The sequence below is a fragment of the Myotis yumanensis genome, unplaced genomic scaffold (assembly GCF_028538775.1).
Source record: "Myotis yumanensis isolate MYYU_CA2020_CCGP unplaced genomic scaffold, mMyoYum1.0.hap1 SCAF_7, whole genome shotgun sequence".
Taxonomy (NCBI): domain Eukaryota; kingdom Metazoa; phylum Chordata; class Mammalia; order Chiroptera; family Vespertilionidae; genus Myotis; species Myotis yumanensis.
The window spans coordinates 49,090,713-49,106,995 of record NW_027223758.1 but is presented as its reverse complement, the minus strand read 5'-3'; the positions used below and the strand labels follow the sequence as shown (position 1 = coordinate 49,106,995).

Sequence of the window (16,283 nt, the reverse complement as noted above, 5' to 3'; positions counted from 1 at the left end):
ATAGAAAATCAGATCAATGTTCCCCAGGAGTTTTGCTCACTTGGTATCCATTTGGAATTAGAAAGAATTCACAAGTTATTCTTAGCAAAAGCAGCAGAATTTAAGACACCATTCTAGGACAAGTCCTAAGTAAGCAGAGGAAGACATTTTTGTCAATGTTGCAGAGTCTTATCTAAAGTAACTTTGAGTAACTGAAGGCATAATCTGAGAATCTTCTTTAAATGAAACAACACAGGGGCATTCTAAGGTAGATTAGTATAGGAAAAAAACGTGTGGCTAGAGTAGAGAATCAGTGGAACCTGCATAACGACACAAAACAAAATATAACCCTAGCTATTTTGCGTTATGGTTTTCACCATTTCCATGGTGAAAACAGAAACACCATATTAGAACCTCATGTGATACATTTATAGTTTGTCACTTATAATTGAAGGTAGCTGTGTACTAAATTGCCCACACGCCCTGGCCAGTTTGGCTCAGTGGATAGAGCGTCAGCCTGAGGACTGAAGGGTCCCGGGTTCAATCCTGGTCAAGGGCACACTGGGTTTTGGGCTTGGTCCCCAGTGGGGGGCATTCAGGAGGCAGCAGATCAATGATTCTCTCTCATCGTTGATGTTTCTGTCTCTCTCTCCCTCTTCCTTCCTCTCTGAAATCAATAAAATATATTAAAAAAATAAAATAAATTGCCCACAGTACTCATGATAGGGTGCCATTCTCAGCTAAAGTTTTCCAATTTACTCCTTAAGGTGGAGATTTACAGAATAATAAGGACTAAGTGGGCTTTGCACAACCAATTCCCCAGTAATGTGGAAGAGAGGAAGGAATCCTTCCTCAAGGAGGCACAAATTTCCTCTGGGGGAGGGTCCATGTTGCACTCTGATCTCCCCAGGAGAGACGAATTAGTTTTGAGCCTGCTAAGCAAGGTTGGAGGAAATACAAATGAATCCATTTGAATAGAGCTGGGATTTGGCTGCTGAAATGATATTGCTAAAGCATTCCTTTTTCTTTTGATTAGACTTTATATTGCAAATAAATTAGTTAATTCCAGCACAATTACTAACGGGTTGGCTGTCCAGCTCTCTGCTGAATGATCCAATTCCTGCCAATTGCCTTAACGGTAATACAACGAATGCAAACATAGTAGCCTCAGAAATCCCAGACACTAGCAGAGTGGGTTCAAAGAGGTAATAGGAAAGCAAATAGAAAGTCAGTGGGGGCACGTTCTCTGCCTGCATGACCCTGATTTGACTTGTTTCAAATACAATCCTTTTACAGAGCAATGGAGCGTGAGTCTTTCAAATGAAACTCCAGGGAGAATCCTTTATTTCAAAGACTGAAAGGTTGGAAGAATTCATTGCATCTGCAAAGTCAAATGTCAAAAGTTGTGTTTCTCATTCCTCAGGCCCGTGGTTAACTAAGCACTTGATTGACATTCTGCCACACAGAACAGGGCGTGAGAGCTAGGGGCACTGAGGCCTTCAGCTTGAAAAGCTGTCAGCATATGCTACCTTGTTTATTATTACGTGTGACCTGATTTGTAGTTTCTCTTTTAAAATAAAAAACTCAGGTATCCTCTAAACTCAGATGCTGCCTCAAATTAAAACAAAAGACAACAATGGGTCTAATTCATAGTAGCTGTGGCTCCCACTTGCTGCGTGCTTGCCGCATGCCAGGCACTGTGATCCTTTCCTTATGCGTGTATCATCTCATTTAATTCTAAAACAACCCCATGCACTAGGAAAAATTAATCTCCAGTTTTCAGATGAGGAAATTGATGATCACAGGAGTTAAGTATCTCCCACAAGGAAACCTTAACCCAGAGTGCATTGTCTGCATTGTCATACTTTAGTTTAAAACCACCTCGTTACATCACCTTAATGTGAGAAATGTACAATGTCATAACGCCAAATGTGGTCAGCTATAAAGATTTTTTCATTCTAGTACTCTTCCCTAAGGAATGGGCTTTCTAAATTATATTGATTACAACCAAAATAGCAAATAAAAGTAAATATACAAAATGAATTCCTGTGGCATAGTTAGATTTATGCACACACATTATACACATGAAATCCTTTTTGATTCATGTACTCTTGGAGTAATTCTGTGAGCCAATGAAAGCGTAATTCAACATGCCGAAGTTCTTTATGTTTTGACAAATGCACTAATCACATTTGGGAGAATGTCATTGTATACATATTTATCATATAAAAATATTGCTAAGCCAGTCGGCATGGCTCAGTGGTTGAGTGCCAACCTATGAATCAGGAGGTCACGTTTCAATTCCTGATCAGGGCACGTGCCCAGGTTGTGGACTTGATCCCAAGTGTGGGTTGTGCAGGAGGCAGCTGATTTTCTCTGATCATTGATGTTTCTATCTCTCTCTCCTTCTCCCTTCCTCTCTGAAATCAATAAAAAATATTTTAAAATATTGCTAAATATTCAATGATTGAGATGAATTTCCTTGCAAAATCTCCTCAGCTCTTTGTTCCAATTAGGTGGTATATTGGTGTTAATAAAAGCTAATTGAAACATCTATTTTATTTATTATTTTTCATCATACCCAGATATATTGCTAAAAATCTTATGTTAAAGGATTACTCATTTATAAGGAATATTAATGGATCATATTTTCTGTTCTGAATTTTACTGATTCTCTGGAAATCATTTTTGAGCATATTGGGGGTGAGTCAGGCCAAAGGGTCAGTTTGTCAAGAGATTTTACAAGTATTACATTTTACCACAATCAAGAGGTACAACAAGGCAGGAAGAGGTATGGGCCACCAGCTCCTGGCACTGGATATTCACTATCTCCACAGATGCATGAGGTCGCTTTGTCAAGAACATGGCTGGGACACCCAGCAGAGTTCTGAATTAGGAAATGCCTTTATTTTATATCCCAAATATTTAGCTTAAGTGGCACTCTCTAGGGAGCTCCGTCTCATAAATCCACAGTTGCAGTCTGTTCGCCACAGGAATCCCAAGCAAGGAGCATCCTGCTAAGCGTATCCATGGATGCGGAATCCCCTTCCAGCAATATCATTAGAAAACGTTCCAGGAGGTCACCAACATCTGTACAAGATGAGATGGCACCCCTTACTTTCTTTCTGTCGCCCTGGAGGTCCCTTTAGTGTTGCTCGGGGGAGAGGTGGATCACAGACCAGCGTGTGAACTCCCTTCTCCACAGTGGGGTGCACTGTTGAGTTTATAACTAGTTTTTATCACTTTGCTCAGAGCACTGATTAAGTTTAGGGCCATGATCAGCAGTTTAATTTCCATGTGATCCAGGCATCAATGTTTCATGATGAGGTACCACGACTCCAGTGCAGGGCACCATATTGGGAGTGAGTTTTTTTTTTTTTAAATTCCATTTGGAAAGGAAAGGGTGAGGAATAGGTAGATATGCTTATACAAATCCAGGACCCACATTGAGAAAATACTTTAACAGATACAAGAGTGAGCAGGAACAGATCCAGGTTTTTGAAGGGCCCAAAGTTTATACAGTTTTGGAGGTTTTCACTTTAATAAGAAGAGTAGAAAAATATTTCACTTGTGCACAATGACAAAAATATTGATCACACATGTTCCATATTGAGATTGTAAGGGCCCCTTTTATCAGAGAGGGGTCCTGAAGCTGGTAGCTCATTAGCATCTCAGTAAATCTGTAGGTGAACATGATACTTGTGCCAAAATAATTGCATCCAATAGCTCTGGAGCTCTGGAAAACACATAAAATAAGTAGACGAAATGAATGTGCCTTAAAAGATATTGAGGTAGAGGCAAAACAGAAATAAAAATATACAAAAAATGTAAAGAATAAAGCTAAAACACTTGCACAGGGTCTACTGTGGCTACTATATCTTTTTGAATCATCACCTGAGGATTTGTTTATTGATTTGAGAGGGAGGGGTGGGGAGAGAGAGAGAGAGAGAGAGAGAGAGAGAGAGAGAGAGAGAAACATCAAGGTGAAAGAGGAACAGTAATCTGTTGCCTCCTGTATGCGCCCTGACTGGAGTTGTAACCTGCAACCTAAGTATGAGCCCTGACAGGGAATTGAACCCAAAACTTTTGATGTATGGGATGACACTCCAACTGACCTACTCGGCCAGGACTACTATGGGCTACTACACACATTTACTACACACATTATCCTATGTCTGGAGCTTTCACAATAACACAAAAGTACATATTATGCCCTCTATCTTAAAGACAAATACCAAAGTAAAGAGTAGTTCCCCCTTATCTATGGAGGATATGTTCCAAGATCCTCAGTGGATGCCTAAAACCACAGATAGTACTGAATCTTACAAATACTTTTTTCCCATACACATATTCCTATGTAAAGGAATCGCACACAGTTAGAGAGTAACAGCAATATCTAAGAATGAAATAGAACAATAGACTGTATTAAAAATATGTGAATGACTACTCCTGATTTTCAACCTAATCTTTCATCCCTTCAGTCTTCTATGTTACAGTAAATGGCAACTACGTTTTTCTGGTTGCTTGGACTAATTCTTGAAGTCATATATGATTAATATAGTTTTCTCACTTTCCGCATCTATTCAGACTCGAACTTTAAACCTGGCACCTTCCCTTCTTCTTCCCTGCTACACCTTTGGTCTAACATCTCTTGCCTAGATTATTGTTATAGGATCCTAACTGTTCTTGCTTTCATCCTTACCTCCTACAGCCTGGTTTCCATACAACACCCAGAGTAAACTCTTCTATAACACAGGTGAGATTGCATTAGCTTGACTATGTGCCCCATTGGCTTCCCATCCCATTGAAAGTAAAATCCCAAATCCTTCAGCTGACCTAAAAGATGTTATTTAGCCTGGCCCATAGCCCTTGTCTGATGTCATCTCCTAAAACTCCCTCACTCATTCTGCTCTGTCCACATTTTCTGTTCCTTAAATATGCAAGTGCTACACTGTTCCTGGTCAAGCTTTTAGACCTGACACTCCCTTGGCCAATAATGTTATTTCTCAAGTACATGCCTACAGACCTTCTTCCTCAATTCCTTTAGGTGTCTATAGGAATATTTCCATAGATAAGAGGCTTCTTTGACCACCTTATCAAATAGCACCCTCCCATAGCACAACCATTCCTTTAATATGCCTCTTCTTCCATAATATTCATCAACATGTAACATATTATACATGTTTATACTAATTTGTTTATCTTATTACTTTCCTGCCTAAATAGCTTATAAGCATCATGAAGTTATCCCAACCACCCTGTACATCCTGGCATATATTATAAGCTCCATAACTGTCATATTCTGTCAAATATAAAGCACCAAAGATTATAAGACCCATCTTCATTTTATATATCACTATAGGAAAAATGTGCCAATTATATTATCATACAACTTTTTTTATCACATAATTTTTGTATGTGTTGAAAGACTCAGGCTCACTTTTCATGGATGATAGTACATTACTCTTAATCATGCAGAAAAATATAAATAAGTTATGGAAGGAATGGCTAAAGCTTTCACACTTACAGAGTCCAACTCTTGTGAATCAACCTAGAGTTATCAATGCCCTTTGTTTCCCTTTTTCCACAAAAGATCATTTCACTTGCCACTGGGAGAATTAGTGCTACAGATTTCTTCATTAAAGAGCACACTGATTTCGACTTTCAGATTTTCTTCTAAAGCACTGACATATCTTCTCTAAGTTCTATGCTGGTTGGCGCACACTTTATCTACCAGAAGGTGTTTATAGTGAGGTTTTAGACAGCACCCAGGATTCACATTCCTTTTTCAAATGGTTCTACACAATTTCTTGACCAAGACGTTGAAGAGTTATAATCAAACTGAAATATAATTAAACTCAAGAAGAGAAGCACAAACATTCCACTAACATCAATGGAAGTGAGAAAAACACGAGCATCTATGACCAAGGCCGGGTGCACGCAGGCAAAGATGACTAATCCCTATCGCCTCCTGGCAGCAAACAGTGAACGATGCCGTTCAGGAGAAGGTCTTCAGGAATGTGAAAATATGTGTATCGTTTGAATGAATCACCAGTTAATAAATGAATGGTTCAACTGTTCTAATAAAGCCATATAAGAGTAGCCTCCTGTGAGCTGTCTCATTGGTGTCGGTGGCAACCTGCCACCACTCCAAGGAAGAGATCAAACCAGACCTTCACATCTTTCTCCATTGATTTTTATCTCTTTGATTCTGGCAATCCTTCCTTGATTTAATGACTATTACTAAAGTTTAGAAACTTTCTGAAGGAGAATGAAAAAACCTAAAAGGAAAGCCGAACTGTCATTGGGATCCCTAGAGACCAATTAATGAAAAGCAATATACACTAAAGTATGTGTGGGTTCAATAAAAATGTATTGAACTTTAAAGTTAATGGAGCAAAAATTAAGATCAGAGTCTCCGTTTCTTGATAAGAACAGTTTCCTAAGTCATTTAATTAATGTTTTATCCTAGGGGAAAAAATTAGTCCCAGTATTATAGTAGCAAGAGATTTACCAAATTAGACACAGGAAAAAAAAAAAAGGTACGAAGGTTATCTTAGCATTACTCTTTTGGAATTACAGAAAAAATGTATTTTGATATATCCAATTTTTTTTCACTTCCTAGGGCAGTGATGGCGAACCTTTTGAGCTCGGCGTGTCAGCATTTTAAAAAACCCTAACTTAACTCTGGTGCCATGTCACATATAGAAATTTTTTGATATTTGCAACCATAGTAAAACAAAGACTTATATTTTTGATATTTATTTTATATATTTAAATGCCATTTAACAAAGAAAAATCAATAAAAAAAATGAGTTCGCATGTCACCTCCGACACCCGTGTCATAGGTTCGCCATCACTGTCCTAGGGCATGCAGTACATATGAATAAATGGCTAAAAATTGCTACCAAATCATATACCTGTGCAAAGAGCTTTGCTTCTATAAATCAAGCATGGACAAACCCTTCTGCTCTTGGCTCCCTTTAACCAGAGTGAGATAGTCTGGAATTTATAAAATAGATGCACAATTGGTCAATATCCCAATTATTAACTATTAAAAAGAACACCCAAAATTCAGTGATGGAAAAAAAATACAAGTGAACAATACACACAAGGACACGCCTCTAATCATAAAGAGAAACAAACAAGAATACAAAATAACACAATATCAAATTCCTCTATCAAAACAGAAATATCTTAAATCAACATTTTAATACTTGGGGCTACGGGGTCAAGAAGAGCACTGTCTTTGCACCAGTAGGGGGCGTATGAATTGACATCAGTTTCCTTGAAAGCAATTTGCTATATTGTGAAGAACCTTGAAAATGTTCACTTCCTTTTACCCAGTAATTCATTAAAAAGGCTCGGCTAAGAAAATAATCAGAGATTTGTACATCTTTACAGATGGTCAGTGTGGCTTTATCTATGATAATTAATTCTGGAAACACCTTAATGTCAGTATGTTCAGATACCATACAGCTTTAGAAACTTGATTTTAAAGGGCTCAGAGATTAGTTTTCAATGTAATATTAAGTAAAATTATAGTATATCTTTATTTACATTGATTTTAAAATGTATTGGAAAGGGTACAGCAACATATTAAAAGTAGTTATCTTGAGATGGAGAAATGATAATTTTAAGCTTTTCTTTACAATTTCTCTCTCAAAAGCTTAAGTTTTTAATCAGACAATAATAAGGTATTAAAAACATCTCAATCCTAACAAAAAAAGAGATTTACAAAGAAAAATTTTAAAGTTTGAAACCTGCCCAGGTTATGGAACCAGATTTCTGACCTGGAGATAAAGGCCTGGTTGTATCCCATAGCTTTGAGACCCTTTATCCACAGAATGCTCATGGCTCTCCCTCCTCCAGAGGAAGTGTTTTATTATAAAAATAACAAATTGTTATTGCCAACCGTACAGACTGTAAATAAATATATCATAAGAGTAAACCCTCTCTTAGTTTTGTTCCCCAGAGTTTACTTTCAAAACATTGGAGTATGATTTGCACATAATAATACCAGTATTTAGTAAACAGTTTCATGTTTTCCATGTCAGGATACATGGCATTTTCCATCACCCCCAAATTTCACACGCGTCCCTTTGCAGTGCATTCTCTTCCAACCCCCAAAAGTAGGCAACCACTGATTTGCTTGCTGTCACTAGACGTTAGTTTTGCTGTTATGTAATTTTCTGCAAATGGAATCATACATATTGCTTAGAATAATGTGTCTGAGATGCACCCATTTTGTGTGTAATTTATAGGTAGTATTCTGTTGCATAACTATATATTAATCTGTCTCCTCACACATTGATAGCCATTTGGATTGTTTCCAGTTTCTGACTGTTATGAGCAAAGCTGCTTTGACCCGCAGGTATAATTATTTATGTATTTTTGGGGTGGTTGGTAGGTAAATCTCTAGCAGTAAAATTGCTCTGTCACATAGTACACATAAGAAAATATCAAACTACTAGTTGAAATGGTGTTCCATTTTCCATTCACATCAGGGATGAGAAAGTGTCAGGGTTGTCCCTTTCTACTTGACATCCTCAGGTGTTTTTGTTGTTGTTTTGAAGGTGAGAGGCCGTACTGGTGTCTCTTTGTGGTTTTGATCTATATTTCCTTGTGACTAATGATGATAAGCATCTTTTCTTAGGCGTACTGTCTATCAGTAATCTTGTTTTGTAAACAGTCCACTTTTTAAACTTATTTTATTACTAAATTGTCTTCTTCTTTTGGATTATGAATATTAGTTCTTTGTCAGATAAATGTTTTGTGATGTTTACCCCTGTTTATGCTTGCCTTGGCATTTTCTTTAGGATGTCTTGAAGAGCAGAAGTTGTTCATTTTGGTAAAGCCCAACTTATCAATATGGTTTTCTATAGATTGTGCTTTTGATATAGGTAGCATTTAAGAAAGTATTGCCTATTTCAATGTTACAAATATTTGTCTTTGTTTTCTTCCATAAGTTTTATAATTTTAGTTTGTATATTTAGGTCTGTATCCATTTAGAGTTATTTTTTTGGAGGTATGGCGAAATATATTAGTCAGCTTTAGTTGCCATAACAAAATACCATACACAAGATGACTTAAAGAACAGAACTTTATTTCCTCATAGTTCGGGAGACTAGAAGTCCAAGATCAAGGTGCCAGGTTAGCTGGTTTCTGGTGTGGACTCTCTTCTGGGCTGGTAGATGACCACCTTCCCCTGTGTCCTCATGTGGCAGGAGAAAGAGAAAACAAGTTTCTGGTGTCTCTTCTTATAAGGGCATTAATCCCATCATGAGGGTCCTACCCTCATGACCTCACTTATTGAATTATTTTCCAAGAGCTCCATCACCAAATACCATCATATTGGAGTTGAGAGTGTCAACGTATGAATTTTAGGGGCAGACATAATTTAGTACCCAGCAGTGAGATAGGACCTAAAGTTTATTTTTCTACCTTGTGGGTATCCGGTCATTCCAGCACCATTGTTTCTTTTCCACATTGAATATTCTCAGCATATTGTTGAAAAATAAAAGGCTATATATGCAAGTGTCTATTTTTGAACTCTTCATTCTTTTCCATTGATTGTTGGGTGTACCCTTATGTCATTACCACACTGTCTGGATTATTTTAGCTTTCGGGCAACTCTTAAAATAGGTAGTGGAAATCCATCAGATATGTTCTTTTCCAGATTGTTTTAGCTATTCTAGGTCTTTTGCAATTTTATATACATTTTAAACAACTTGTCATTTACTTCAGAAAAGTTAATTAAAATTTTTATTGTGATTATATTGTCTATAAATTGATTTAGAGGGGATTTTCATCTTAATATAGAGTCTTTGAATTATTGAATGAGGTACATGTCTCCATTATTTTTGTATTCTTTAGTTTCTCTCAGTCATATTTTAGTTTTCAATGTACAGCTCTATCACATATTTTGTTAAATCAACCTATATGTATATTTCATATCTTGATGACATTATAAGAGGTATTTTCAAACATTTCCCTTCCAATTATTCATAGATTACATATACAATAAAATTGATTTTTATATATTGATATTATATGCTGAAACCTTGCTAAATTCACTTCTAAATTCTAGTAGCTTTTTGTTAAGATTCCTTTAGATTTTTTCCCTTACTATTTTATGGGTAAAAAAGTTTGACTTCTCCACAGATAATAATATTGGAATGTAAATTCATTCCAAAGACTTAAGCATGGTAGATTATAGAGTTCTTGTGTATCTGTTGCTTCTTCAATGAAACAGGCACCTAGTAATCCATAAATTTTGCTCAAGCACCAGGTAATGTAAAGACAGCCACTCAGTCTTCCCCTTGTCTGTACCACAATGTCTTGTTGCACCTTGTCCCATTTTCTCTTGGCCTCAAATTCCTGACTCAAGATGGGTAACATGAACTTCCCATTCTAGACATTGAGTTTATAATGATCACTCCAGTATTTGAACGCAAGTTTCTCCAAAGCTTTTTCCTTGGTTTCCCGTGTTTTGGGCTAAGGATATATCTTAGCAGAGTTCTTTAGGAAGAGAGCTCTTCAGACCTAAGCAGAAGCTTCATTCAGAAACTAGAAAAGGGCAAATTATGTAATTACTGATAAAGAGTAGGAGTAATCAAGTCCGGCCCATATAGCTCAGTGCTTGAGAGTCGACCTATGAACCAGGAGGTCACAGTTCCATTCCTGTTAAGGGCACATGCCTGGGTTGCAGTCTTGACCCCCAGTAGGGGGCGTGCAGAAGGCAGCCGATCAATGCTTCTCTCTCATCACTGATGTTTCTATTTCTCTCTCTCCCTATCTCTTCCTCTCTGAAATCAATAAAAACATGTTTTTTTAAAGAGTAGGAGTAATCAAGATTCTCCAGTGCCCACTATGTGACAATACTGTGATGTATGCTTCTTTATATTCACTAACTCACTCACTCTTTCCACACACATCTATGAAGTAGAGATTATAATTCTCCTCTGCAAGACGAAAACTGAAGGCCAGAGAGGTCAAATGGAGCAAGCTAAGTTATTAATAGTGACAGAGCTGTGACCTAAATCTAGTTTTCCTTGATTCCCAGGGCACATAGGAGTGTAGGTGTCAACATACTTAATAGACATTAAGATATTTGTTTTTAAAGTTTTTCTGGCATGCAACAACAAAAACAACAAAAATTACTGCTAAACCAAAAAACAAACAAAAATGAAAACCAAACCAAACAGAGAAAGCTTGAGGATTATGGGCCTTATCTATTTTGATATATTTATACCTTTTCATGTTCATTAAAAATCATCAAAATCATAGAAAACCAATTAATATTGAATGTTAGATAAGCCAAATTGCACATCAAATAATTTGATGTTTTGGTTGAGAACATCAATTTTGAAACCTGTGGTGAGCCAGTATATCCCCCTTAAAGACTTTGAAGAAACAAAGTAAAAACTAATATAGACAGGTACAAATGCAGTGAAAATATAGGGTAACCACTATAAAAGCAAAAATAACTACTTGTTTTTTTAAAATCCTGAGACACCTACTGAAATGAAGAAACAGACAAAATATTTCAATTGCTCTACATAAAAATAGGAAAATAGGAGTACCCAGGAGAAAGATGCAGGCAAGGGTACCCTGGAGGTACATTTCTAAATGATGAAAAATAAACCAATCTCTTTCTATATGTACATCCACTAACATTTGAGGCCAGCAAAAAAAATGTATCATAAATTTTATGTCAATCTCTAACCTGTAATCCCTTTTTCATAACTATATGATTTTAAAAAAATAGTGTACATGTAGAATAATATTCATTTTCTTATAAGAATTTTTATTTACTCATAACTATCTAGAATGTGATTATGGTTACACTGCCAGTATCTAGGCAGACAGTTGAGTGAACTCACAGCCGCTAAGTACACACAAGATTGGAGGCTTTTCAAGAAATCAATGTGCTCCCGACTTTAATAATACCTTCGTGCAAAAGGTGCAAAAGGGCTCCAGACTCGTAAAATTACTTCTGCTCAGTTTTTTTCCCCTTGAAAAATTTAAAAGACATCTGGCCTACCCTAGATGGATATTAGTAGAATCTGACCTTGAATAAGTACTTAACAGTTTTGTAAGAAGAAACTTATGTAATTAAAATTGCTATATCAAGTGCAACAAAACTTCACTGTAATTACCTTATAATACCATAAATTCATTTTCAGAATATGATGAACCATATCTCCAGGGTGAGGTCTGGTACATTAAACTTCTCTCAGAGCCCAAAACCTAGGTCTTGTCTTAGATGCATGATAACAATATCACAAAGGGGTCATAGCATAAACACATTGATTTAGTTGGTTGAAACTCATGTCTAAATCTTGTTTGTGGATAAATGATTGGGAAATAAGCATTCACTTCTGACATTTATGGATTCCAACTATATGCCTTGATATACTAAGTTTAAAATCTGAGTTATCCATTCCATAAATTATGGATTTGCCAACATGTGTTCAGTCATTCTGAATTAATATTTATACTTAACTAATGTTATTAACATAAACACCTTGATAAATATTCATTAACTTATTTTAAACCTAAAAATAATATTTAAACAATTTTATATAAAACTTCTTTCAAAATTGTTTGCTTATAAAGCACTCAGAAAATAATGCTAGCAAGGATATGCTGAATTTTATGTGAATTCTATTGTACTAAAAATATAGTAGGATACAATATGTTATTGTAATAATATTGCAAACTATATTGTATTATTAATACAATTATGCAACTAGTTTGATGCCAACCTAAGAGACTGAAATTTTGAGTATGGTAATTAACCTGACCATAAAATTAACACAATTTTATTCTATTATAAACAAGAATCTGGAGAAATTATGTGTTTGGTGAATTCTAACCTTTATAAAAGCAGTGGTCAGTCTGGGCACTGTGAGATTGCACCTTTCCTTCAGGAGTTTACCTGTCACCTCCTATGCTTGCTTGTTGCCCTTAGAGCTTACCTTCCTGACTCAAAGGTGAACCACGTGGAGTCCCGCCCGTATCTCCTCAAGGAGCTGAGAGGCCACATCACCAGTTTGACCTTGGCATTGTGGATATCCCAGAGATAGATATTCTCATGAGTGATCTGCATTGTGCATTCGCCGTAAATATCCAGATTTGGTGTAGGCATCAGATACACATTGAACCGCTCTGCAAAGAAACAAAGAATGGAGAAGAGGGCATGACTGTAGCTGCACTGGATTGATTGTCTACCTGCCTACAGCCCTCAGAAAGTGGTCTCGTGTCCCTGGGGGACATCCATACACACTGCAAAACACTACTTTCTTCCATATGGTGCATGAAAAAAGGACTTCAAGTATTCTTAATCATTAATTAACTCACTCATCCTACAACTTTTGTTGCATGCATTCTCTATGGTGGGGATTAAATGGTTAAATTGTATGGTGGAGAAATGAGGGTAAAAAGCTAAGTGGATTTCAGCCCAATTGCTTCTTCCTGTCTGCTTCTTCACACACTTTAAGTGGATATCATACAATTCCTGAGAGGAGTGTCTTATTTAATTTAAGCAAAAATGTACTCATTTTTACCTTTGTGGCATGAAGTACTCAATGCACACTCAGACTGACTGTCAAAACACATTGTATTCACTGTCAGTTTCAGCCCATGATAATTGCAGGTATTCATTACTGCCTTCTGCAGGACTTCATAATGTGGTTTTTGGTATGCAAAAATAAAAATACACAACTGTTTTCATTCCTGGATATTTTATACTTGAAAATCTGATTATTAGGCAATAATTCCAAATCTAGTTTTATAACTTTTTGTGCATCCTAAAGGCTACCAAAAAATTCTGCAGCCTCTAATCTCCAGTTAAATGCATTATATGCATTTAATTTTGGAAAATAAGGTTAGTTTCTAAGTTCCAGAAAGTAAAGACCTTAGGATGACCTATGAAGTGTCCTATAAAATATCCCTAGTTCCTAGTCTTAGTTTAAAGTAAGTGATCAATAAATATTGGTTAACTATGAATAAAATAAATATTGCCATAATAAATATGGTTTGCAAGAATTGAGGAATTATAAACAAATAATGAGTCATGATAACAAAAATTGTAAGAATTACTGGTAGATAAATCCTTGTGAGTTTAAATTTAATTATGAATAGTACATTAAAGGCAGTGCTGTTGAATTAATTATTTTGAAAGGGATAATGGTGCAGCTGCAGTTGGAAGAGGATTGATATGTTTAGGAATGTGCTATCATCCATCAGAATGCCTCAATTTAAACACTGACTGCTTGTACTGAGCTGGCATTGTCTGTATAATAGAAAGAATCTTTCCTGTGGCAGGTACTTTGCAGAATAACGATTTATTGATGCAAGAAAAAGAAAGACAGTAAAATCGGATTCTAAATAGGTTAAATTTAATTTAAGCATGACAGCTTGAAATTTAGTAACCATATGAACAATAGTTATAATCAAGTGTCTAGATATTTTTGATTAAAATAATCTAATGATTCAATTTTTTACTAAGATTATTGACCTATAAAACTAATATGTATATGATTTCACATTCGTTTCCTAAAGAAAAATTAAGATAAATTCTATAGATGATAAATGAAGAAAGAACATTGCCCTATTAATTATCTGCAATAAAAAGCACACACACACACACACACACACACACACATATATATATGAAATATATATTCTAAATTCAAAAATTCTTGTGTGAAACCAAGTAAGGCATGAACATTTAGCATTAAAAATATCACTCACATTCCTACCACAATTCCCATACCAACGGGGTTGACAAGTAGTATACCAAAGGGGCATGATCTCATATAAGAATATAAATGAAACTTGGACCAAACAGAGTGACTCAGGAATATAGAGAATGCCTGAACAGCAGTCTTTTTTTCTTTGGTCAAGACCCTTTGGATGAAGTTCAGCTTTTACATTTGGAACTAATGATACGTCAGTGGCATTTGTTGTGGATAGGGAAAATATTTTTACAAAAGTAGAAAATAAAACATTCCCCTAAATTCCTTTCTTTCCATCAATTCCAGAGTCTGAGGATAGCAACTGAAGAATCACTGCCAAAAAGTCAAGAAATAACACTTCTTTCAAAATACTGAAATAAATGAACATCATTAACCAGTTTTACTATTGCTTAGGGCCACATTGACCCTTGATATTCACACCCACAGTTTGATATTTTTAAAAAAAGATGTAAAAAAAATAATCGTGACATTGAGTCCCTTCAGGTAGATGGAACATGAAACATCAGAGAACTCAGGAGAACCATATTTTCCCTGAAATGTCTGTGTGCTCTAATGTTAGCAGATAAATCCTAGCGATGATGAGAGTCCAGTCATCACAGTGGACATGGGGAAAAGCTGGAGAATAATAAATAAGTGAATTTAATAAGCTTCACATACTATAGAGCTCTAGATCTTTACAAGTAAATACAAAGTGATTGAGTAACTTGCCCCAAGGAGTCCTTCCAGAGCCAGCTCCAGGCAACATAGTGCAGGTGAAAGGTACCTGTGGTGGCCCTTCCCCCCTTGCCTGCCTTCAAATTTCTCAGTCTTCACACACTTTGTTACCTAGCAACTCAAGTTAACCCCTTCTTAATATGATTCAGAATACTCCAGTCTCCTTTTAATGCTATTTCTTGCATCTTATGAAAAATTTATCCTATTTTATTTCCAATTTTTAAATATTCAAATCCACCCTCCCCTAATTTCCAAGGATTAGAGATTCAATTAAAAACTAGACTAATGTAATCCAGCAGAAAACTAGGCACATAAAGATGAGAGCAGCGCATCAATTATCTAGTAAATTATACTTTTTCCTATTCCATTATAATGCACGGAAGGTTTCTGCACTTGCTATGAATAATTTACTTTATGCCCTTACTAACATAAAACAGGCTGTTGCTCAAATTCGTTATGGTTTCCATTGGAAAGACCATTTCAATATGACAAAGTTAAAATTGGCTTCACTAAAAGGACTTTTTAAAAAAATTCTTTATAGTTGAAAGTATTACATATATCTCTTTTTTCCCCCATTGACCTCTCCCCAGCCACTCCCTCCACCCCCAGCACATGTCCCAATTCCTCTACTGTCTGTATCCTTTGGTTATGCTTATCTGCATGCATACAAGTCCTTTGGTTGATCTCTTACCTCCGAGGCTCGATGGTCTGTTTGATGCTTCTATGTCTCTGGATCTATTTTTGTTCATCAGTTTATGTTGTTCATTATACTTCACAAATGAGTGAGATCATGTGATATTTATCTTTCTCCGACTGGCTTATTTC

General features: G+C 36.1%; 1 protein-coding gene across 1 annotated transcript in view; it reads right to left on the bottom strand.

Moving 5' to 3' along the window:
- Positions 1-16,283, bottom strand: part of DOK6 (docking protein 6) — a 237,024-nt gene that overhangs the window by 82,192 nt on the left and 138,549 nt on the right. The window contains exon 5 of the mRNA XM_070420446.1: positions 12,963-13,152. Within this exon, the coding sequence (XP_070276547.1) occupies positions 12,963-13,152 (190 nt within the window). The remainder of the gene's footprint in view (positions 1-12,962; positions 13,153-16,283) is intronic.